Raw genomic sequence first — 23,054 nt, 5'->3', positions numbered from 1 at the left:
ATTAGTAACCATATGAATCATGCATACACACACACACAACCCTGACTAACCCTTGATTATGAGGACATTTTGGGTTTAACAGGACCTCACTCTCACACACTCAAACACACACAACCACCTGACTAACCCTTGATTATGAGGACATTTTGGGTTTAACAGGACCTCACTCTCACACACTCAAACACACACAACCACCTGACTAACCCTTGATTATGAGGACATTTTGGGTTTAACAGGACCTCACTCTCACACACTCAAACACACACAACCACCTGACTAACCCTTGATTATGAGGACATTTTGGGTTTAACAGGACCTCACTCTCACACACTCAAACACACACAACCACCTGACTAACCCTTGATTATGAGGACATTTTGGGTTTAACTGGACCTCGATCACACACACACACACACACAACCACCTGACTAACCCTTGATTATGAGGACATTTTGGGTTTAACTGGACCTCACTCACACACACACAACCACCTGACTAACCCTTGATTATGAGGACATTTTGGGTTTAACTGGACCTCGATCACACACACACACAACCACCTGACTAACCCTTGATTATGAGGACATTTTGGGTTTAACTGGACCTCGATCACACACACACACAACCACCTGACTAACCCTTGATTATGAGGACATTTTGGGTTTAACTGGACCTCGATCACACACACACACACACAACCACCTGACTAACCCTTGATTATGAGGACATTTTGGGTTTAACAGGACCTCACTCACACACACACAACCACCTGACTAACCCTTGATTATGAGGACATTTTGGGTTTAACTGGACCTCGATCACACACACACACAACCACCTGACTAACCCTTGATTATGAGGACATTTTGGGTTTAACTGGACCTCGATCACACACACACACAACCACCTGACTAACCCTTGATTATGAGGACATTTTGGGTTTAACTGGACCTCGATCACACACACACACACACAACCACCTGACTAACCCTTGATTATGAGGACATTTTGGGTTTAACAGGACCTCACTCTCACACACACACACACACACACACAACCACCTGACTAACCCTTGATTATGAGGACATTTTGGGTTTAACTGGACCTCGATCACACACACACACACAACCACCTGACTAACCCTTGATTATGAGGACATTTTGGGTTTAACAGGACCTCACTCTCTCACACACACACACACACAACCACCTGACTAACCCTTGATTATGAGGACAAACTGGGTTTAAATGGACATCACTATTAAGTCCACACATAGCAGGAGTACCTGTATTAGAGTAAAACCAAATCAACTATTCTACATTAAAGAATGAATTCACGAATGATTGTGCATCGTTTTGCTGCCACTAAACCTGTAAAAGTAATACGCACACGAAATGAAGTGCTACCATGTGCTGTAGCTATATCAGCCAACATATACAAATGTGGTGCAAAATGAGCCTGGTTGGAGAAAAGTCAGTGATTAAAGATCAGCAGGTTTTACACTTCACTGAAGACTAGTTGAAGGGCTATTAGATGAAGAAATGCAACTAGAAAGCCAATAAAACTAACAAAATTAAACTGAAAGGGCATTTTTTTTTATTTGCAAATGGTAAAAAAGAAGGCTCAACAACTGAGATCTAATAAGCACATAATGCCTTCCAGTAAATGCATGTATTTGTACATTTCTTTCAAAACAGTGTTTAATAAAAGTATATAAAAGGATGTCTTGAACACTCTTCTGGCCCAACAACACTTTAGAGAACTTTACAGAACAAAACGCACAGACATTAAAGGTGGTATCAGCGATACCACCTTTAATGGAAGGCAATACTGATCTCTCGAAGAACTCTAAGAAGATTTCTTTTTCAACATCAAACCTCGGTTCCTCACGAAATGCCTTATATTTTGGGCCATTCTTTCTCTCAGGACAGGGTCCTCTGCAGTCTTGCACAGCTCTTTGTTGCTAGGTGTCCCTTTGAAATATGGAAATGTTTCACGAAAGCATTAACTTCATTTGGGCTCCATGGCCTTTTCGCTATTCTCCTTGATTTGGTCTCTGTAAAACAAACAAACAAACAAACATATACATACACATATGTATACCTATATGTATGTACATGGAATAACTTTAATATTCCCAAATGTTTAAATACCTCTGGAGTTCTCAGTTTCATCCTGATTCATTTGTCTTTTTCCTGAGGGGTAAAAAGCAACAATTAAAATGTATTCCAGCCCAACAATCCAAACAGTTTCGGACCATGTGAAACATCAGCAGATAAGCACACAGGGAAACTAGTCTCTGGTCCTGTGCAACACAAAAAGGACCACATTTACACTGTTAGCGGTGTACGAAGATCAGACCCCAGTTCCCTTTCCCTACTACTGTTACAGAGTAGGCTTCCACTACACCTCCTCTTCACCACTGTAGGACACTTTCACCAGAATATTACCCATCATGAACTCAACATCCCATCATGCCGCTTACCTGAGACCGATTACAAACACCTGCAGCTCATGCACCCATATAAACCCCGTTCACTCAAGTTCATTGAGAGGTATTGCATTGCCCGGCATACAATTTCTGAGCGTTTTTTCTGTGTTTGCTGAACTGTTACTGACCTTGGATTGTTTCTACCGACTTCTGATTGTTCTGCTGCATGCCTCGACTCGGACTGTTATATCGACCTCTGATTCTTCTGCTGCCTGCCTCGACTCTGACTGTTATATCGACCTCTGATTGTTCTGCTGCCTGCCTCGACTCGGACTGTTATATCGACCTCTGATTGTTCTGCTGCCTGCCTCGACCCGGACTGTTGTATCGACCTCTGATTCTTCTGCTGCCTGCCTCGACTCTGACTGTTATATCGACCTCTGATTGTTCTGCTGCCTGCCTCGACCCGGACTGTTATATCGACCTCTGATTCTTCTGCTGCCCGCCTCGACTCGGACTGTTATTTCGACCTCTGATTCTTCTGCTGCCTGCCTCGACTCGGACTGTTATATCGACCTCTGATTGTTCTGCTGCCTGCCTCGACTCGGACTGTTATTTCGACCTCTGATTCTTCTGCTGCCTGCCTCGACTCGGACTGTTGTATCGGCCTCTGATTCTTCTGCTGCCTGCCTCGACTCTGACTGTTATTTCGACCTCTGATTCTTCTGCTGCCTGCCTCGACTCGGACTGTTATATCGACCTCTGATTCTTCTGCTGCCTGCCTCGACTCGGACTGTTATATCGACCTCTGATTCTTCTGCTGCCCGCCTCGACTCGGACTGTTATTTCGACCTCTGATTCTTCTGCTGCCTGCCTCGACTCGGACTGTTATATCGACCTCTGATTGTTCTGCTGCCTGCCTCGACTCGGACTGTTATTTCGACCTCTGATTCTTCTGCTGCCTGCCTCGACTCGGACTGTTATATCGACCTCTGATTGTTCTGCTGCCTGCCTCGACTCGGACTGTTATTTCGACCTCTGATTCTTCTGCTGCCTGCCTCGACTCGGACTGTTATATCGACCTCTGATTGTTCTGCTGCCTGCCTCGACTCGGACTGTTATATCGACCTCTGATTCTTCTGCTGCCTGCCTCGACTCGGACTGTTATATCGACCTCTGATTCTTCTGCTGCCTGCCTCGACTCGGACTGTTATATCGACCTCTGATTGTTCTGCTGCCTGCCTCGACTCGGACTGTTATATCGACCTCTGATTCTTCTGCTGCCTGCCTCGACCCGGACTGTTGTATCGACCTCTGATTCTTCTGCTGCCTGCCTCGACCCGGACTGTTGTATCGACCTCTGATTCTTCTGCTGCCTGCCTCGTCTCTGACTGTTATTTCGACCTCTGATTGTTCTGCTGCCTGCCTCGACTCGGACTGTTATATCGACCTCTGATTGTTCTGCTGCCTGCCTCGACTCGGACTGTTGTATCGACCTCTGATTCTTCTGCTGCCTGCCTCGACTCTGACTGTTATTTCGACCTCTGATTGTTCTGCTGCCTGCCTCGACTCGGACTGTTATATCGACCTCTGATTGTTCTGCTGCCTGCCTCGACTCGGACTGTTATATCGACCTCTGATTCTTCTGCTGCCTGCCTCGACTCTGACTGTTATTTCGACCTCTGATTGTTCTGCTGCCTGCCTCGACTCGGACTGTTATATCGACCTCTGATTGTTCTGCTGCCTGCCTCGACTCGGACTGTTATATCGACCTCTGATTGTTCTGCTGCCTGCCTCGACTCGGACTGTTGTATCGACCTCTGATTCTTCTGCTGCCTGCCTCGACTCTGACTGTTATTTCGACCTCTGATTGTTCTGCTGCCTGCCTCGACTCGGACTGTTATATCGACCTCTGATTGTTCTGCTGCCTGCCTCGACTCGGACTGTTGTATCGACCTCTGATTGTTCTGCTGCCTGCCTCGACTCGGACTGTTATATCGACCTCTGATTGTTCTGCTGCCTGCCTCGACTCGGACTGTTATATCGACCTCTGATTCTTCTGCTGCCTGCCTCGACTCTGACTGTTATTTCGACCTCTGATTGTTCTGCTGCCTGCCTCGACTCTGACTGTTATATCGACCTCTGATTGTTCTGCTGCCTGCCTCGACCCGGACTGTTATTTCGACCTCTGATTGTTCTGCTGCCTGCCTCGACTCGGACTGTTATATCGACCTCTGATTCTTCTGCTGCCTGCCTCGACTCTGACTGTTATTTCGACCTCTGATTGTTCTGCTGCCTGCCTCGACTCTGACTGTTATATCGACCTCTGATTGTTCTGCTGCCTGCCTCGACCCGGACTGTTATTTCGACCTCTGATTGTTCTGCTGCCTGCCTCGACTCGGACTGTTATATCGACCTCTGATTCTTCTGCTGCCTGCCTCGACTCTGACTGTTATTTCGACCTCTGATTGTTCTGCTGCCTGCCTCGACTCGGACTGTTATATCGACCTCTGATTCTTCTGCTGCCTGCCTCGACTCTGACTGTTATTTCGACCTCTGATTGTTCTGCTGCCTGCCTCGACTCGGACTGTTGTATCGACCTCTGATTCTTCTGCTGCCTGCCTCGACTCTGACTGTTATTTCGACCTCTGATTGTTCTGCTGCCTGCCTCGACTCTGACTGTTGTATCGACCTCTGATTCTTCTGCTGCCTGCCTCGACTCGGACTGTTATATCGACCTCTGATTCTTCTGCTGCCTGCCTCGACTCGGACTGTTATATCGACCTCTGATTGTTCTGCTGCCTGCCTCGACTCTGACTGTTATATCGACCTCTGATTCTTCTGCTGCCTGCCTCGACTCGGACTGTTATATCGACCTCTGATTGTTCTGCTGCCTGCCTCGACTCTGACTGTTATATCGACCTCTGATTCTTCTGCTGCCTGCCTCGACTCTGACTGTTATTTCGACCTCTGATTGTTCTGCTGCCTGCCTCGACTCGGACTGTTATATCGACCTCTGATTGTTCTGCTGCCTGCCTCGACTCTGACTGTTATATCGACCTCTGATTCTTCTGCTGCCTGCCTCGACTCGGACTGTTATATCGACCTCTGATTCTTCTGCTGCCTGCCTCGACTCTGACTGTTATTTCGACCTCTGATTGTTCTGCTGCCTGCCTCGACTCGGACTGTTATATCGACCTCTGATTCTTCTGCTGCCTGCCTCGACTCGGACTGTTATATCGACCTCTGATTGTTCTGCTGCCTGCCTCGACTCGGACTGTTATATCGACCTCTGATTGTTCTGCTGCCTGCCTCGACTCGGACTGTTATATCGACCTCTGATTCTTCTGCTGCCTGCCTCGACTCGGACTGTTATATCGACCTCTGATTCTTCTGCTGCCTGCCTCGACTCGGACTGTTGTATCGACCTCTGATTCTTCTGCTGCCTGCCTCGACTAGGACTGTTATATCGACCTCTGATTGTTCTGCTGCCTGCCTCGACTCGGACTGTTATATCGACCTCTGATTCTTCTGCTGCCTGCCTCGACTCGGACTGTTATATCGACCTCTGATTGTTCTGCTGCCTGCCTCGACTCTGACTGTTATATCGACCTCTGATTCTTCTGCTGCCTGCCTCGACTCTGACTGTTATATCGACCTCTGATTGTTCTGCTGCCTGCCTCGACTCTGACTGTTATATCGACCTCTGATTCTTCTGCTGCCTGCCTCAACTCGGACTGTTATATCGACCTCTGATTCTTCTGCCTGCCTCGACTCGGACTGTTATTTCGACCTCTGATTGTTCTGCTGCCTGCCTCGACTCGGACTGTTATATCGACCTCTGATTGTTCTGCTGCCTGCCTCGACTCGGACTGTTATATCGACCTCTGATTCTTCTGCTGCCTGCCTCGACTCTGACTGTTATATCGACCTCTGATTGTTCTGCCTGCCTCGACTCGGACTGTTATATCGACCTCTGATTGTTCTGCCTGCCTCGACTCGGACTGTTATATCGACCTCTGATTCTTCTGCTGCCTGCCTCGACTCGGACTGTTATATCGACCTCTGATTCTTCTGCCTGCCTCGACTCGGACTGTTATATCGACCTCTGATTGTTCTGCTGCCTGCCTCGACTCGGACTGTTATATCGACCTCTGATTGTTCTGCCTGCCTCGAATCGGACTGTTATATCGACCTCTGATTCTTCTGCCTGCCTCGACTCGGACTGTTATATCGACCTCTGATTTTTCTGCTGCCTGCCTGCAAGGATGTTTGCTAATTGGTCACTGCAACTAATTCTAGAATCAATCAAAGTCTTAATATCTAGTGGCCCTTTCATGGCTCCGTCGTGCACAAAGCAGACATATAAAACGTGAGGAGGAGAAGGCTGACACACAGATCTTGTCTATAAAGTCAGATAACATTATAAACATCAACATACCATTTCCTTTCCAGTGCATATTGGTTCTACAGCTTATCCACAATAAAGCAGCAGCTGACACATACCCAAAGCAACATCTTTTCCTCAAACCCTAACCCTGACATGACGGTCCTCGTAGTGGAGAACTGTCCTTACATTTCAGGTCAGTGTCATGCCCATCCCCCAACACACGAGTTATGAAAATGTATGAACTGAGCAAGGTACATTCTACTCGAACTTGAGACGTCACAACAGCGTCTTTAAGACGACAGTCCACGTCAACCAGTATAGTATGATGCCCAACCATCCTACACTTAACATTGCCTGTGTCAAAGAGAAGAAAACAATGAAGGAACATCCATTCACTTACTTTCTGTTTCACTGTTGAGGAAGGATTCACACTGCATTCAGTCACAGCCACTGATGTCTCGTCACACAATTCCTGTAATTATGAGAAAGACAGGTACAACACTGAGGCAAGGATGTTTGCTAATTGGTCACCGCAACTAATTCTAGAATCAACCAAAGTCTTAATATCTAGTTGCCCTTTCATGGCTCCGTCGTGCACAAAGCAGACATATAAAACATGTGAGGAGGAGAAGGCTGACATGCAGATCTTGTCTATAAAGTGAAATAACATTATAAACATCAACATACCATTTCCTTTCCAGTGCATATTGGGTCTACAGCTTATCCACAATAAAGCAGCAGCTGACACATACCCAAAGCAACATCTTTTCCTCAAACCCTAACCCTGACATGACGGTCCTCATAGTGGAGAACTGTCCTTACATTTCAGGTCAGTGTCATGCCCATCCCCCAACACACGAGTTATGAAAATGTATGAACCGAGCAAGGTACATTTTACTCGAATTTGAGACGTCACAACAGCGTCTTTAAGACGACAGTCCACGTCAACCAGTATAGTATGATGCCCAACCATCCTACACTTAACATTGCCTGTGTCAAAGAGAAGAAAACAATGAAGGAACATCCGTTCACTTACTTTCTGTTTCACTGTTGAGGAAGGATTCACACTGCATTCAGTCACAGCCACTGATGTCTCGTCACACAATTCCTGTAATTATGAGAAAGACAGGTACAACACTGAGGCAAGGATGTCTGCCAATTGGTCACTGCAACTAATTCTAGAATCAACCAAAGTCTTAGGCTGAATCCCAATTATCCGTCTTACCCTTTCCCCTTCCCCCTACCCCTCAGCCCTTCCCCTCACCCCTTCCACCTTCCCCTCACCCCTACCCCTACCCCTCACTCCTACACCCCACCCCTACCCCTCACTCCTACACCCCACCCCTACCCCCCACCCCTTACCCCTTCCCCTCACCCCTACCCCTACCCCTCACTCCTACACCCCACCCCTACCCCCCACCCCTTACCCCTTCCCCTCACCCCTACCCCCCTCAGTTTTGCACGTTCACGTGAGAGGAAGCGCCATCGCAATTTTCATTTTGATCTAGGGGTAAGGGGAAGGGGTATATACCACTTAAGACCAAGAATTTTCATGAGCTTACTTGAAACCAAGGGGTAAGAAATGCACTGCGCAACTGGCAACGATGGCATTGCCTCTCCTTCACTCTGGATGGCATACCATCCAGAGTGTCCCATAAATTAAAGTTTTTTCACTTACATGATTGATAAAAAAAAATATGACAGTCTTGTTTTGTGCTCTACACAGTTATGTACATATAGGCTATATTTGCAACTATGTTGTTTATTGAAACTTTTTTAAAAATCGCTACTTTGCTACGCTGGGCTATGCTAACGTTACATTGCTGATTTGCACAATCAGTCCCACATTTCAAGATCACCCAAAATTTACGGTATTCAGCTTTGGCTTTCTACAGTCGCCATTCATTATGTGTACATTATTTGACACTGACACGTACGTGATCAGCTTCTCAGATGATGCATTCAGCTTCAAACGGATCCCGACTGAGACGAAAACACGGGAATATTAGATAAACAATACATTCAGATTCACAGATTTAAATGAATGAATTCAGTCCGATTGAAACAACACCTTGTGCATGTAAACATAATGAATAGTGAAGGCAGAAAGCAAAAGCCGAATCCCAGAAATTTTCAGCGATCCCGAAATCCGGGTGACATGTCTGGGAAAAGGAGGACGTTATATGGTCACCCTGGAGACATCAATACGTGCTTTAAATATACTGTCCTGTATTTGTTGCTGACAATCGCAAATAAATCTCCAGTACCAACGCAATCGACATAAGCATACTTGCAGACGGCATCTTAAAAGTTTAGAGAAGTTTGTGATCAACACTTTTCGCCCCTGGTGATAGACGCCAAGGACGTAACCGAGTGGTGTCTCATTTCATAGGGGTATGTTTGCACTAGCGCTTACCACTCGATTTCGAGGGACAAGGCCTAGGGGTAAGACGAAGGGGAAGGGGTAAGCTAGAGAATTGGGATTCAGCCTTAATATCTAGTGGCCCTTTCATGGCTCCGTCGTGCACAAAGCAGACATATAAAACATGTGAGGAGAAGGCTGATACATGCAGATCTTGTCTATAAAGTCAAATAAATCCAATACACATTACATTATAAACATCAACATACCATTTCCTTTCCAGTGCATATTGGTTCTACAGCTTATCCACAATAAAGCAGCAGCTGACACATACCCAAAGCAACAGCTTTTCCTCAAACCCTAACCCTGACATGACGGTCCTCATAGTGGAGAACTGTCCTTACATTTCAGGTCAGTGTCATGCCCATCCCCCAACACACGAGTTATGAAAATGTATGAACTGAGCAAGGTACATTTTACTCGAATTTGAGACGTCACAACAGCGTCTTTAAGACGACAGTCCACGTCAACCAGTATAGTATGATGCCCAACCATCCTACACTTAAAGGGTTAGTTCACCCAAAAATGAAATTTCAGGCAGTATTTACTCACCCTCATGTTGTTCCAAACCTCTATGTGTTTATTTGTTCTGCTGAACACAAAGGAAGATATTTGGAAGAATGTTTTAATCAAACAGATCTCATTCCCCATTGACTACCATAGTAGGAAAAAATACAAATATCTTCCTTTGTGTTCAGCAGAACAAATAAACACATATAGGTTTGGAACAGCATGAGGGTGAGTAAATACTGACAGAATTTTCATTTTTGGGTGAACTAACCCTCTAACATTGCCTGTGTCAAAGAGAAGAAAACAATGAAGGAACATCCGTTCACTTACTTTCTGTTTCACTGTTGAGGAAGGATTCACACTGCATTCAGTCACAGCCACTGATGTCTCGTCACACAATTCCTGTAATTATGAGAAAGACAGGTACAACACTGAGGCAAGGATGTTTGCTAATTGGTCACCGCAACTAATTCTAGAATCAACCAAAGTCTTAATATCTAGTGGCCCTTTCATGGCTCCGTCGTGCACAAAGCAGACATATAAAACGTGAGGAGGAGAAGGCTGACACACAGATCTTGTCTATAAAGTCAGATAACATTATAAACATCAACATACCATTTCCTTTCCAGTGCATATTGGGTCTACAGCTTATCCACAATAAAGCAGCAGCTGACACATACCCAAAGCAACATCTTTTCCTCAAACCCTAACCCTGACATGACGGTCCTCATAGTGGAGAACTGTCCTTACATTTCAGGTCAGTGTCATGCCCATCCCCCAACACACGAGTTATGAAAATGTATGAACCGAGCAAGGTACATTTTACTCGAATTTGAGACGTCACAACAGCGTCTTTAAGACGACAGTCCACTTCAACCAGTCGAGTATGATGCCCAACCATCCTACACTTAAAGGGTTAGTTCACCCAAAAATGAAATTTCAGTCTGTATTTACTCACCCTCATGTTGTTCCAAACCTCTATGTGTTTATTTGTTCTGCTGAACAAAAAGGAAGATATTTGGAAGAATGTTTTAATCAAACAGATCTCATTCCCCATTGACTACCATAGTAGGAAAAAATACATATACAAATATCTTCCTTTGTGTTCAGCAGAACAAATAAACACATATAGGTTTGGAACAGCATGAGGGTGAGTAAATACTGACAGAATTTTCATTTTTGGGTGAACTAACCCTCTAACATTGCCTGTGTCAAAGAGAAGAAAACAATGAAGGAACATCCGTTCACTTACTTTCTGTTTCACTGATGAGGAAGGATTCACACTGCATTCAGTCACAGCCACTGATGTCTCGTCACACAATTCCTGTAATATGAGAAAGACAGGTACAACACTGAGGCAAGGATGTTTGCTAATTGGTCACCGTAACTAATTCTAGAATCAACCAAAGTCTTAATATCTAGTGGCCCTTTCATGGCTCCGTCGTGCACAAAGCAGACATATAAAACGTGAGGAGGAGAAGGCTGACACACAGATCTTGTCTATAAAGTCAGATAACATTATAAACATCAACATACCATTTCCTTTCCAGTGCATATTGGTTCTACAGCTTATCCACAATAAAGCAGCAGCTGACACATACCCAAAGCAACAGCTTTTCCTCAAACCCTAACCCTGACATGACGGTCCTCGTAGTGGAGAACTGTCCTTACATTTCAGGTCAGTGTCATGCCCATCCCCCAACACACGAGTTATGAAAATGTATGAACTGAGCAAGGTACATTTTACTCGAATTTGAGACGTCACAACAGCGTCTTTAAGACGACAGTCCACGTCAACCAGTCGAGTATGATGCCCAACCATCCTACACTTAGGGCCAATCCCAATTCTACCCCTTACCCCTTCGCCTTCCCCTTGACCCTTGAAACAGAGTGGCAATGCGTAGGGGTGAAAATATTCCCCTAAGAAATGGGACACCACTACGCCTCCGTTAAACGTCATTATAAGTCGTCGCTAGCGCCTACGTCACAGGAGATGCGCCGATGTTTATCACAACTTCCAAGATCCCGTCGACAGCTGCAGTTATCTCAGTCGTGTGGGTTACAGCTATTTTCTTGCATCTTGTGAAGTTCGCAGGAAACAACGGAGACGACGAAAATATGTTGCGGGACTATCGTTAGCAAACTACAGTCATTTTAGCGATTTTTTTTTTTACAAACGTTTCTGTGAAGAAACTGACCGTAAATATGAACACAATATTGAGTGTAACATAAAGCAAATCATTATTTGTCGTTACAATACTTATTAAAGCCACAAATACTTAAATTTATGGGTCTCCTTTGTCGCTTGGGCAACCAGCCCTGGGTTAGCAGTGACACTTCTCATACCCCTTCGTTTGAAGTGTGCTCCCGAAAAATCTTCGTTTGAAGGGCTATCTGGCCCTTCACCCTAGCCCTCCCCCTCCAACCAAAAGAGAATTGGGACAACCCTACCCCTTCACGTGGACGCGCAAAACGGAGGGGAAGGGGAAAGTGAAGGGGTAAGGGGTAGAATTGGGATTGGCCCTTAAAGGGTTAGTTCACCCAAAAATGAAATTTCAGTCAGTATTTACTCACCCTCATGTTGTTCCAAACCTCTATGTGTTTATTTGTTCTGCTGAACAAAAAGGAAGATATTTGGAAGAATGTTTTAATCAAACAGATCTCATTCCCCATTGACTACCATAGTAGGAAAAAAATACAAATATCTTCCTTTGTGTTCAGCAGAACAAATAAACACATATAGGTTTGGAACAGCATGAGGGTGAGTAAATACTGACAGAATTTTCATTTTTGGGTGAACTAACCCTCTAACATTGCCTGTGTCAAAGAGAAGAAAACAATGAAGGAACATCCGTTCACTTACTTTCTGTTTCACTGTTGAGGAAGGATTCACACTGCATTCAGTCACAGCCACTGATGTCTCGTCACACAATTCCTGTAATTATGAGAAAGACAGGTACAACACTGAGGCAAGGATGTCTGCCAATTGGTCACTGCAACTAATTCTAGAATCAACCAAAGTCTTAGGCTGAATCCCAATTATCCGTCTTACCCTTTCCCCTTCCCCCTACCCCTCAGCCCTTCCCCTCACCCCTTCCACCTTCCCCTCACCCCTACCCCTACCCCTCACTCCTACACCCCACCCCTACCCCCCACCCCTTACCCCTTCCCCTCACCCCTACCCCTATCCCCTATCCCCCACCCCTTCCCCCTACCCCTCACTCCTACACAGTCACAGCCACTGATGTCTCGTCACACAATTCCTGTAATATGAGAAAGACAGGTACAACACTGAGGCAAGGATGTTTGCTAATTGGTCACCGCAACTAATTCTAGAATCAACCAAAGTCTTAATATCTAGTTGCCCTTTCATGGCTCCGTCGTGCACAAAGCAGACATATAAAACGTGAGGAGGAGAAGGCTGACACACAGATCTTGTCTATAAAGTCAGATAACATTATAAACATCAACATACCATTTCCTTTCCAGTGCATATTGGTTCTACAGCTTATCCACAATAAAGCAGCAGCTGACACATACCCAAAGCAACATCTTTTCCTCAAACCCTAACCCTGACATGACGGTCCTCGTAGTGGAGAACTGTCCTTACATTTCAGGTCAGTGTCATGCCCATCCCCCAACACACGAGTTATGAAAATGTATGAACCGAGCAAGGTACATTTTACTCGAATTTGAGACGTCACAACAGCGTCTTTAAGACGACAGTCCACGTCAACCAGTCGAGTATGATGCCCAACCATCCTACACTTAAAGGGTTAGTTCACCCAAAAATGAAATTTCAGTCAGTATTTACTCACCCTCATGTTGTTCCAAACCTCTATGTGTTTATTTGTTCTGCTGAACACAAAGGAAGATATTTGGAAGAATGTTTTAATCAAACAGTTCTCATTCCCCATTGACTACCATAGTAGGAAAAAATACATATACAAATATCTTCCTTTGTGTTCAGCAGAACAAATAAACACATATAGGTTTGGAACAGCATGAGGGTGAGTAAATACTGACAGAATTTTCATTTTTGGGTGAACTAACCCTCTAACATTGCCTGTGTCAAAGAGAAGAAAACAATGAAGGAACATCCGTTCACTTACTTTCTGTTTCACTGTTGAGGAAGGATTCACACTGCATTCAGTCACAGCCACTGATGTCTCGTCACACAATTCCTGTAATTATGAGAAAGACAGGTACAACACTGAGGCAAGGATGTTTGCTAATTGGTCACCGCAACTAATTCTAGAATCAACCAAAGTCTTAATATCTAGTTGCCCTTTCATGGCTCCGTCGTGCACAAAGCAGACATATAAAACGTGAGGAGGAGAAGGCTGACACACAGATCTTGTCTATAAAGTCAGATAACATTATAAACATCAACATATCATTTCCTTTCCAGTGCATATTGGGTCTACAGCTTATCCACAATAAAGCAGCAGCTGACACATACCCAAAGCAACATCTTTTCCTCAAACCCTAACCCTGACATGACGGTCCTCGTAGTGGAGAACTGTCCTTACATTTCAGGTCAGTGTCATGCCCATCCCCCAACACACGAGTTATGAAAATAAAGCAGAAATGCAGACTTTTTTTTTTTTAATAATCTGCATCATATAAAAAACTAAAATTCATGAAATACAGAACATGGTTGACTTTCAGTGATAAAGTCTTTGAGAGACTCACCCTTAAACGCCAAGGCCAAGAGGAATCCCCATAGTTGTATGTGACCTCTTCATCTGGAAAGATATGTCTTATAGTACACAGACACAGGTGTGGCCTTCCATCAACAATGATTGTCTTGACTTTGCAATTTGGATTTTTGTCATCATTCACCAACCGAAGTGGACCAAGCGAAGTGTCCTCTTTTGTTGCATCTATGTGGTGATAAAAAATAGTGCAGTAAGAATATAAGGTTCTAGTTGAACATTTGGGTTAGGCTATCCTTGGCTGGCCTATTTAACCTATACTCAAATACACATTGTGAAAGTTAACTTGACTTCCTAAGAATTTAATAGGTCAGATGATCCACATAAGGTAAAAAATAATAATACCCCAGATGAACAATAACCATGTTATTAGAGATGAACCGATTACAATTTTCTAGGCCAATCCCAATTTCCGATTTTTCCTTGAGTTTGACCTGCCGATTTTAGCCGATTCTGATTTCATTTTTTCAAATCACTTCACATTACACACAAATATTTATTTTCTATCTTCTCTTTAATTGAACATTTTGCATAGAACATTTTTGAAAAGATAATTGCTATAAAACAGAACTATATCAAGTTCTCCTGGTGTGGGAAATTCACACACATCTGAAGTGCAGTGTTATGGAAGAACCATTTCCTTTTCACATCCAATAAACAACTAGAAAAAAATGATATATTTAATATAAATAAAATCGGCATATGTCAGACTGACTGGCCGGTCGCCGATCACGTGGAAATTGGTCGATTCCGATCACCAGCCGACCAATCGGTGCATCTCCACATGTTATTGATTATCTCTAACTAATATGTTCCTAATGTTATGAGAACCCTAGCAAATCTGCTATTGTAATAGTGCGGCATGATTAACCATATCAAAATTGTAATCACTATGTCAAGCTTATGCGATCAAAGTGCTGCAATTTTATGTAAAATAAACAATGGGCTGTTAACGCAATTAACCCAGCATCTGTTATTTTTTGTCATCCTTTGGCTAGTGTTACATGATAATGCTCTCATGCGATTGCTTAAAACCATTCACGCGAGACAAGTCAAAAGAAAGCGCGCATCCGACTGTGACTCACAGAAAGACGTGTGCCAGTATCATGTGCATGCACAGACCGCGCGCCAGAATACAGTACAATTCATTTTTTTCCAGAAATCAATGGCTTATTGATCATTATAGATGTTATCAATCATTTAGTTGTTGTTGCTAGTTTGAGTTGAGAAATACACATTTCAGAATTATCACTAATCTGTGTGTGCATTTTGCTTTAGAACCAAGCAAGTCGACTCATGAAACTATTTGTTTATTATATCGCATTTGCAATATTGACCTCAAAAATTCCAATATAACATTTTCCCCAAATCATGCAGCCCTATATTGTAATAATAATAATCATCATAATCATAACTAAAAAGAAACAGCCAGCTTACCAATAACGTGTTTCATTCCATGTGAAGTTGAACAAGTAGTTGCCTTAAACATCTTTAACATGTTTACTTTGAGAGAGAATCCCACGGTATTCAACAACAAAGGTGGATGGTTCAATGTGCTCAAGTGCAAACACACCTCTCCCTAAAAGGGCAAAATAATATAAACAATAAAATTAAATGAATAATAAAAATAAAACATGAACCCAAGAGCACCTATATGTTACACAGTTAAACAACCTATCATTTTAAAGAGTTAAAACCTGTAAAAATGTGTACTGTAATATGAGGTGCAGGAAATAAATTTAAAAAAAAAAAATAAAGCATTGGTTTTCACTGTGATATTAATTGTAAAATTGTGAAAATTGACATCCCTACTGTATACATAGTTTTAAGTATTTATTTAAAAGTAACAATAATAATTATAAAAATTGATTAATCTCTTAACCTTTACGAAAATGAGCAGCTTAAATGTGTGAATGTGAAAGATCATGTCCAGACTGCCAGCAATAGGGGTACTTTTCATTCTTTCAAATGCATGTCTTGTCTACTTTATGATTTAATTTGCCTGCAGTCTGAACATGGTCAAATTGCCTTGTGGTGCACAATCAATTTACCTTTGAATGTGTTGATTTGTCGTCCCTCAATGAAGGCTTTGTCTTTATCCGACAATATGTGTTCTTTTGCATCCTGCTCAGGTTTTATTCGCTTCTTTCTTAACATGTTGACTGAAAACATTCCAGAAAACATAATTAGTATGTAGCCTATAAGCTTCATAATATACAGTTCATTATCGTCAGACTGTAGTCTATATCAATATATACAACATTTCAAGTCAAGTCAAGTCACTTCACACATAAATAGGTTTTTAAGACTTGTTACTTTTGATAAGAAACAGTCACTGATTTCAAATTCAGTCCATTTTAATAACATTTTATCACTCCTTAATGTGGTGCCTCAGATCAAATAAAGCCAAACTCGTTACGTTAGAAAAATTAACTATAGAGAGAAAGTTTTAGAAAATGTTACAGGTATTACACCTATTTAAACATTAAAATAATCAATAAAAATAGAATCGAAAGAATGTGAATTAAAATTGAATGGAATCATAAAATGTCTGCTAATATCCAGCCCTAAAATAAATCAACTAAAGTTAAATAGTTTTGTCACATAATTCTATTGACAGTAACGTTACATTAACGAGCCTACTTTTACATTATTTTTCGTTTCTGCTTATTAATATATTTCTGTATCTTACTGTATTAAACTGTAAATTCATCCACTCAACTTTACCAGTCATCGTGATGACAACATAGATTTGATTTATTTCAAAATAAGTCTATGAACAACAAGAGAATTTCGTTTGTAATAAACAAAACAAAAAAAAAGTGAATAGCATGTGCAAGATGTTTGGGGACGCCCTTTTTAAATGCCTATGGACTGATATTAGCGGCCATGTTTAAAATAATGTAACTAACGTTATTTAAAACTGACTCATAACACTTAACTCCATAAAGGTAGAATATAAATAAACACACTTACCTTCCTCGTGATAATCTCCCGCAATAGCTCGTCAACTTCGCTCGAATTCTGCTAATTAATAATCTTCTCTTCTGATTAATCACACCGTCACAACACACAGGCGATAGAGATCAAATGCGCAGGCGCGGCGCGCTGACTTTGACGGACGTGAAAAGCAGCCAATCACTGACGAGGATTCCAGCGTTCCACCAATGAATCGCGCTTGGGCGTGGTCTGGGTGTATGAAATGTGTATGAAACTGCAGTACCATCGAATTTCACATAGAGGGAGATTATACACTCTGAGCATACACTGATACACACTGAAAAACGGGTACAACGGATTTATAAGGACATATTGAGAAAAAGCGGGAGGTGGTTAATCGCTACCTTATAAGCCTTTCTACATTGCTCGACTTATGAGGACATTAGTGCTGTCCTCATAGTTACGGTATGTCCTCATAGAGTCGGTATGTATCCATGTGTTTTGTCCTCATAATCCGGTCGCACCAACGCACACACACACACACACACACACACACACACACACACATATATAAACCTGCCAAACCTTCTTCACTGTGGTGATCAGTTGTTATTTCTATTATTGTTCTGCAAATGGCAGCGGTATAAAAGACACAGATGACTAGAGGTTGAACAATAGGGGAGTACTTAGGGAATAAAGGCTACATGCCAGTTGTTTTATTTCAACGCATTCTCACCCCAAGGCGTCACCTTTGACCATGCTTCAATATTTGACGTTTTAGGCGCCCTTTAGCGTCACTTACATGACGCGATCCTACGGCGTCATCTAACTGACGCTAAAGGAAAGCGTCAGTTAGAGGACGCGGTTAGGTTAAAGGCCAATTTATACTTCTGCGTCGAGGGTACGCCGTAGTGTACGGCGTTGGCTTCGCACGTAGGCGACGCCGTCGTGAGCATTTATACTTCTGCGTTCAGGTATTGGTTGCTCTGCAGTACTGCTCCGAAACGCTAGTTGGCGGCGGAGGGTTTTAATGTTCCACTGTGTTTAGATTCCTCGCGGCTAGGTTACTACAAGCAATAGCGACTGAAAGAGAGTGGATCATGTTGGAGTTGGAGCTTATTGGGGTGGGAAAACAGTTCATTTTAGTGAAATTACTAAAACTGAAAGGCAGAAATGAGAGAAGATGTCAGAGGAGATGGTAGGCCTACGTGTGGAAATGCGTGAGAAGGTACGTGCGGAAATGCGTAGGAGGAAATGCGATGCTACCAAGCCGACCAATCACCGATCTTGCGGTCCGCGTCGTCGCGACGTGTAGTTACATTTTTGAAGAGGTGCGCGTCAGGCAACGCGGAAGGGTACGCGGTATGGGACGCGTCTGTGCGTATGCTACGCCGTACCTACTGCGCGCACCCTACGCAGAAGTATAAATTGGCCTTTAGGTGTGGGGTGGGGGTAGGGTACACGCGATCCTAGGGCGTCATCTAACTGACGCTAAAGGGCGCCTAAAGCGTCAGATATTGAAGCATGTCCAAATGCTTCCCAAGGCGTCAGTTAGGTGACGCCGTGGGAGTGAGAATGGGCTGTTTATTTTCAGTGTGTTTATTAAATGAACACAACACACACCATCTGAGAAGAGTCACATTATGTTGGCAACAAACTTGAAGATTTTAAGCCTGATTTTGTAGCAACCAACTTTTTGTCTATATCATTTTAGACGATATAGGCCTATCTTATCTAATAGGCTAAATATTATGTAAAGTCAGTAAATACATTACGTAAATAAATATATAGTTATTTGATAAATATTGTGCAATTACTAGAATGTAACAATCATTTTTGGCCTGTGATAGAAGAGCTGACAGATTAAATCTACCGTCAAAAACTACAATAACTTTCTTTCAATTACAGTATTAGCCTGTTAAACTATTCTGATGAAAATGATGAACTTAGTAGCAATACCAATAGGCTACTAGATGTTTAAAAATACAAACAAAATATTGAATTGTATAAATCTTAGAATTTTATTTGAATTTTGCCACCAGAGTCTGTCAAATGACCATTATTAGTTTTTTTTTTTAAAAAAAACAAAAATCTACCATTAAGTTGACAAGTAGAGGGCGCTAAAAACAGAATTTTGTGAGGGCACTCAACATGCTGCAAGTAATGTGTATCTTCAACACATTGAGAAATTAGAGAAATTTTATTAAAACCATATTTGACTCAGCAATTACAGCTATACATGCTATACTATGACTTTGATTTATACACAGTAAAAAAAAAAGGGTTAATTGGAGTTCTAAGCATAGAGTTCTTTACACAACTCCAAAGAACCTTTTATGGTAAAAAGGTTCTATAATGACAAGTAAGAACCCTTTTGGCACAAAAGCTATTATTCATTCATATATTACATTATTCTGCAACATTTTGTAGTTGTAATTAAATTATTGTTTATTAAACTGTTGTAGTAACTTAATAGCCTAGCCTATCACTCTTCGTGTGATATTGATTACTACATAAAATAATATATATATATATATATATATATATATATATGAAGAGTTCAGATGCAAAAGCCTCTAAATGCCATTTGAAATTTTCTTCTTTAATGATGATTTTTATCAAACTTGTATATTTAAGTTCAGTAATTTCACTTAAATATTGATAAAAATCATCATTAAAGAAGAAAATTTCAAATGGCATTTAGAGGCTTTTGCATCTGAAGTCTTCATATATATATATATATATATATATATATTCATTTTCTAACCCCCATATCTTGAATTTTGTGATCAGTCACATGTATTCACAAATACATTTTAGGGTCTTGATGTTTGTCAATAAAATTTAATCCGGAAAGGACAAAACAAATGATAATGAATGAACCCAAAAGGTTCCATATAGAACCTGTTTCCTGGTTACAAAGGTTCTGTATAGAACCTTTTAGGGCTCCAAATAAGTAGCACTGATCAGCCCGTTCTCATCCTAGGTCGTCATCCAACTGACGCTTTTTCTGCCCCCTTTAGCGTCAATATAAGACGCGCCTCCTAGTGGTCTAACCCTAACCCTACCCCAGACCTAAACCTACCCGCGTCATCTAACTGATGCTAAAGGTTGCCATGTGCGTCGGCTTTAGATGCATGGTTAAAAGTGTCAGTTAGATGAAGCCCTAGGATGAGCGTTATCTAAACTGATGCTAAAGGTTGCCATAAGCGTCGGATTTAGACGCATGGTCAAAAGTGTCAGTTAGATGATGCCCCAGGATGAGAATGTGTTGCGCTGATAGAACCTTTTAAGGTTTTATATAGAACCTGTTCTTCTCAGAGTGTATGAATAGCATCAACCACATAGCATATAACCATAATATGGATACTGTTCATATTATGAACAGTAGATAACCATATAGCATTGCATCAACCATGACAAACAATTCTACTAATCTGACATCGACATCTCATCAATATGACCATGAAAGGACAACTGTATGAAATATGTTCATTGTTTTAAATTAAGCAAAATATGTGAGTCGAGCAGAGGGCTGTGATGAGTAAATTTATGGATGTTTTTTTCAGTTACATTTTTGGCCCTGTGGAATTTTAGAAACTAAATTCTTCTAAAATATCCTTTTCATATTTTCACTAGTTTATTTATCCTTTTTTCAAACAACAGAAGGATATCAGACATTTATTAAAATTATTTCTCATGCATGATGCAGGTAGATTATAGAAACAGGAAATATAGTGTGTATTTGAGCTAAAGCAGATTTTGCAATGCAAATTTGCATGTCATCTGTACATGACAAAATAACTAACAAAAGTGTCTCTGTTGCTGTATCAGTATAACTATATCCATTTTTTCTCTTTGGCAATGAAAAATACTCCAGTGACCAAACCCAGCAGCCCAAGAGCCAGCCCAACTCCACAGAACACTGATGGACCGATGCTGGGCTCCGTTATCTCTACATCTGCACAGACACAAACATTTGTGACATTCGTCATGTAATTCTAAAATGATATTTCTGAATAATAAATAAATATCTACCCCATGTTCTGGTTTGAGGTTGTTGAAGGGCTTTGTGCTCCACAGAACAGCTGTAAATATCTCCTTCCTCTGGAATGAAGCTCAGTCGAGAAATTACATTCAGTGTCCCATCTTTGTTGGGATAGTATCTGCTGACAGTTGATCCATCTGTCACATTCACATTGTTCTTGGTCCATGAAACTTTGACAGGTGGAGGGAAGAATCCAGTCACATGACAGATCAGGGCATTTTTGACATTTAATTTCACTTCGTTCCTGGGGTAAATTGAGGTATATGGGGATTCTGAAAGATATTTAGATTGTATCACTGTTTTGTTCAATAACCATATTTAATCCTAATTCTCAAACTGTATGGAGTAAAAAAAGACATCTTACCAAGAGGTTCGGATATATTAAGAGAGAGTATCCTGAGATAAGCATCTTTGCACAACAATCTAATATCAGTGGGGTTATAATTGATGCCTGAGGGTAATGTATCAATTCCAGCAATACCATATAAAATATCAGGTACCAAGAGAACTATTTTTGCATCTTCTAAATCCACATATGCAGCCACTTCAGTCTCATAAGTGTAGAGAATTTCATTACTTCCAGCTGATCCACTGCATGATTCAATCATGCCATATTCATAATAACCTAAAGATTTCAGAATTTAAAAGATATGTTACATATTACCTAAAATATATTTAGTTCTATATATGAAGAGTTCAGATGCAAAAGCCTCTAAATGCCATTTGAAATTTTCTTCTTTAATGATGATTTTTATCAAACTTGTATATCCAAGTTCAGTAATTTCACTTAAATAACAATTAATAGGTAATTATCATTGCAATTTAAGTGAAATCACTGAACTTAAATATACAAGCTTGATAAAAATGATCATTCTAGAAGAACATTTCAAATGGCATTTAGAGGCTTTTGCATTTGAACTCTTCATATATATATATATATATATATATATATATATATATATATATATATATGCACTGCAAGTAAAGTGAAACTAAAATTTGTGCATTTATTTCTGTTATAAACATAATAAAACAACAACTCAAGCAGCAGTATTACAATGGCATACAATATTGTGAATGGAGTTTGATTGTATCATTATATATATCATTATCATTATATTGATTGTAAAAATCAGCAAAAAATATCATTAATGAATCACATTTTAAATCACATTATTAATTCAAAGTTTAAGAATTTGTCCTAAAGCTTTTACTTACTTTGACCTTCAGTATATGGCAAATAGGCAATGAATAATGCTCCGTAAAATGATACAAGCATGTTTGTTCACAGAAGTGAGTTGGTTTTTTGGATCCTTACAGCTATGGTGCTGTGGTTAGTCATGAACTTGATATTCTGGTATTGATATGATCTTGGCTCAATTTAACCTCTCAACCACCAGAGGTCACCGTCACCAGAATTTTGACTATCTAACTCATTATGACATTCAGTCAGTCTTGGGTCTGTTTACCACAGTGGAACTGGATTTAGGGCTGTAAGTTACTTAAATAGTTATTTACCTGGATAAAGCTATTTATTTGCGTTTCCATTTATCTCATTGATGGTTGCTCGATTGGAACAAAGCTTCCCGTTCGTA

At 41.4% G+C, this 23,054-nt stretch overlaps 1 protein-coding gene and 2 long non-coding RNA genes across 4 annotated transcripts; all 3 read right to left on the bottom strand.

Annotated features, from left to right (window-relative positions):
- Nucleotides 1-1,491: 1,491 nt before the first annotated feature.
- LOC120485813 (uncharacterized) lies at nucleotides 1,492-7,929 on the bottom strand. The gene is made up of 4 exons (XR_016146493.1): nucleotides 7,858-7,929; nucleotides 7,222-7,293; nucleotides 2,154-2,195; nucleotides 1,492-2,056 (listed from the first exon to the last, which is right to left on the bottom strand). It is a non-coding gene; the product is annotated as an uncharacterized LOC120485813 (long non-coding RNA).
- A 5,935-nt stretch (nucleotides 7,930-13,864) lies between these two features.
- On the bottom strand, nucleotides 13,865-17,969 carry LOC120473591 (uncharacterized). 2 transcript variants are annotated; one of them, XR_016146492.1, is made up of 5 exons: nucleotides 17,448-17,969; nucleotides 16,523-16,633; nucleotides 15,909-16,050; nucleotides 14,449-14,639; nucleotides 13,865-13,937 (listed from the first exon to the last, which is right to left on the bottom strand). It is a non-coding gene; the product is annotated as an uncharacterized LOC120473591 (long non-coding RNA). The 2 variants fall into 2 exon arrangements; XR_016146491.1 differs by having other exon boundaries at nucleotides 16,523-17,969.
- Nucleotides 17,970-20,796: 2,827 nt separating this feature from the next.
- On the bottom strand, nucleotides 20,797-23,043 carry LOC120485545 (H-2 class II histocompatibility antigen, A-Q alpha chain). Its single transcript, XM_039681378.2, has 4 exons — nucleotides 22,678-23,043; nucleotides 21,824-22,084; nucleotides 21,450-21,731; nucleotides 20,797-21,372 (listed from the first exon to the last, which is right to left on the bottom strand). Exons 1-4 carry the CDS (start codon nucleotides 22,736-22,738, stop codon nucleotides 21,251-21,253), a joined length of 726 nt encoding a protein of 241 aa, XP_039537312.2. The 5' UTR covers nucleotides 22,739-23,043; the 3' UTR covers nucleotides 20,797-21,250.
- Between the last annotated feature and the right edge of the window lie 11 nt (nucleotides 23,044-23,054).

Source organism: Pimephales promelas, chromosome 14 (genome assembly GCF_988280905.1).
Source record: "Pimephales promelas chromosome 14, fPimPro1.hap1.1, whole genome shotgun sequence".
Classification (NCBI taxonomy): Eukaryota; Metazoa; Chordata; class Actinopteri; order Cypriniformes; family Leuciscidae; genus Pimephales; species Pimephales promelas.
Note: the sequence above shows the minus strand (reverse complement) of the source record. Positions and strands in the feature narration are given on the sequence as shown.

Bases quoted from the DNA above. Each gene is read 5' to 3' on its own strand.
- LOC120485545 (XM_039681378.2), bottom strand. From the start codon at position 22,738: ATGCTTGTATCATTTTACGGAGCATTATTCATTGCCTATTTGCCATAT. The intron at 21,732-21,823 runs GTAAGATGTCTT...AATATCTTTCAG, and splicing joins TAATATATCCGAACCTCTTG to AATCCCCATATACCTCAATT. The intron at 21,373-21,449 runs GTAGATATTTAT...GTGTCTGTGCAG, and splicing joins ACCTCAAACCAGAACATGGG to ATGTAGAGATAACGGAGCCC.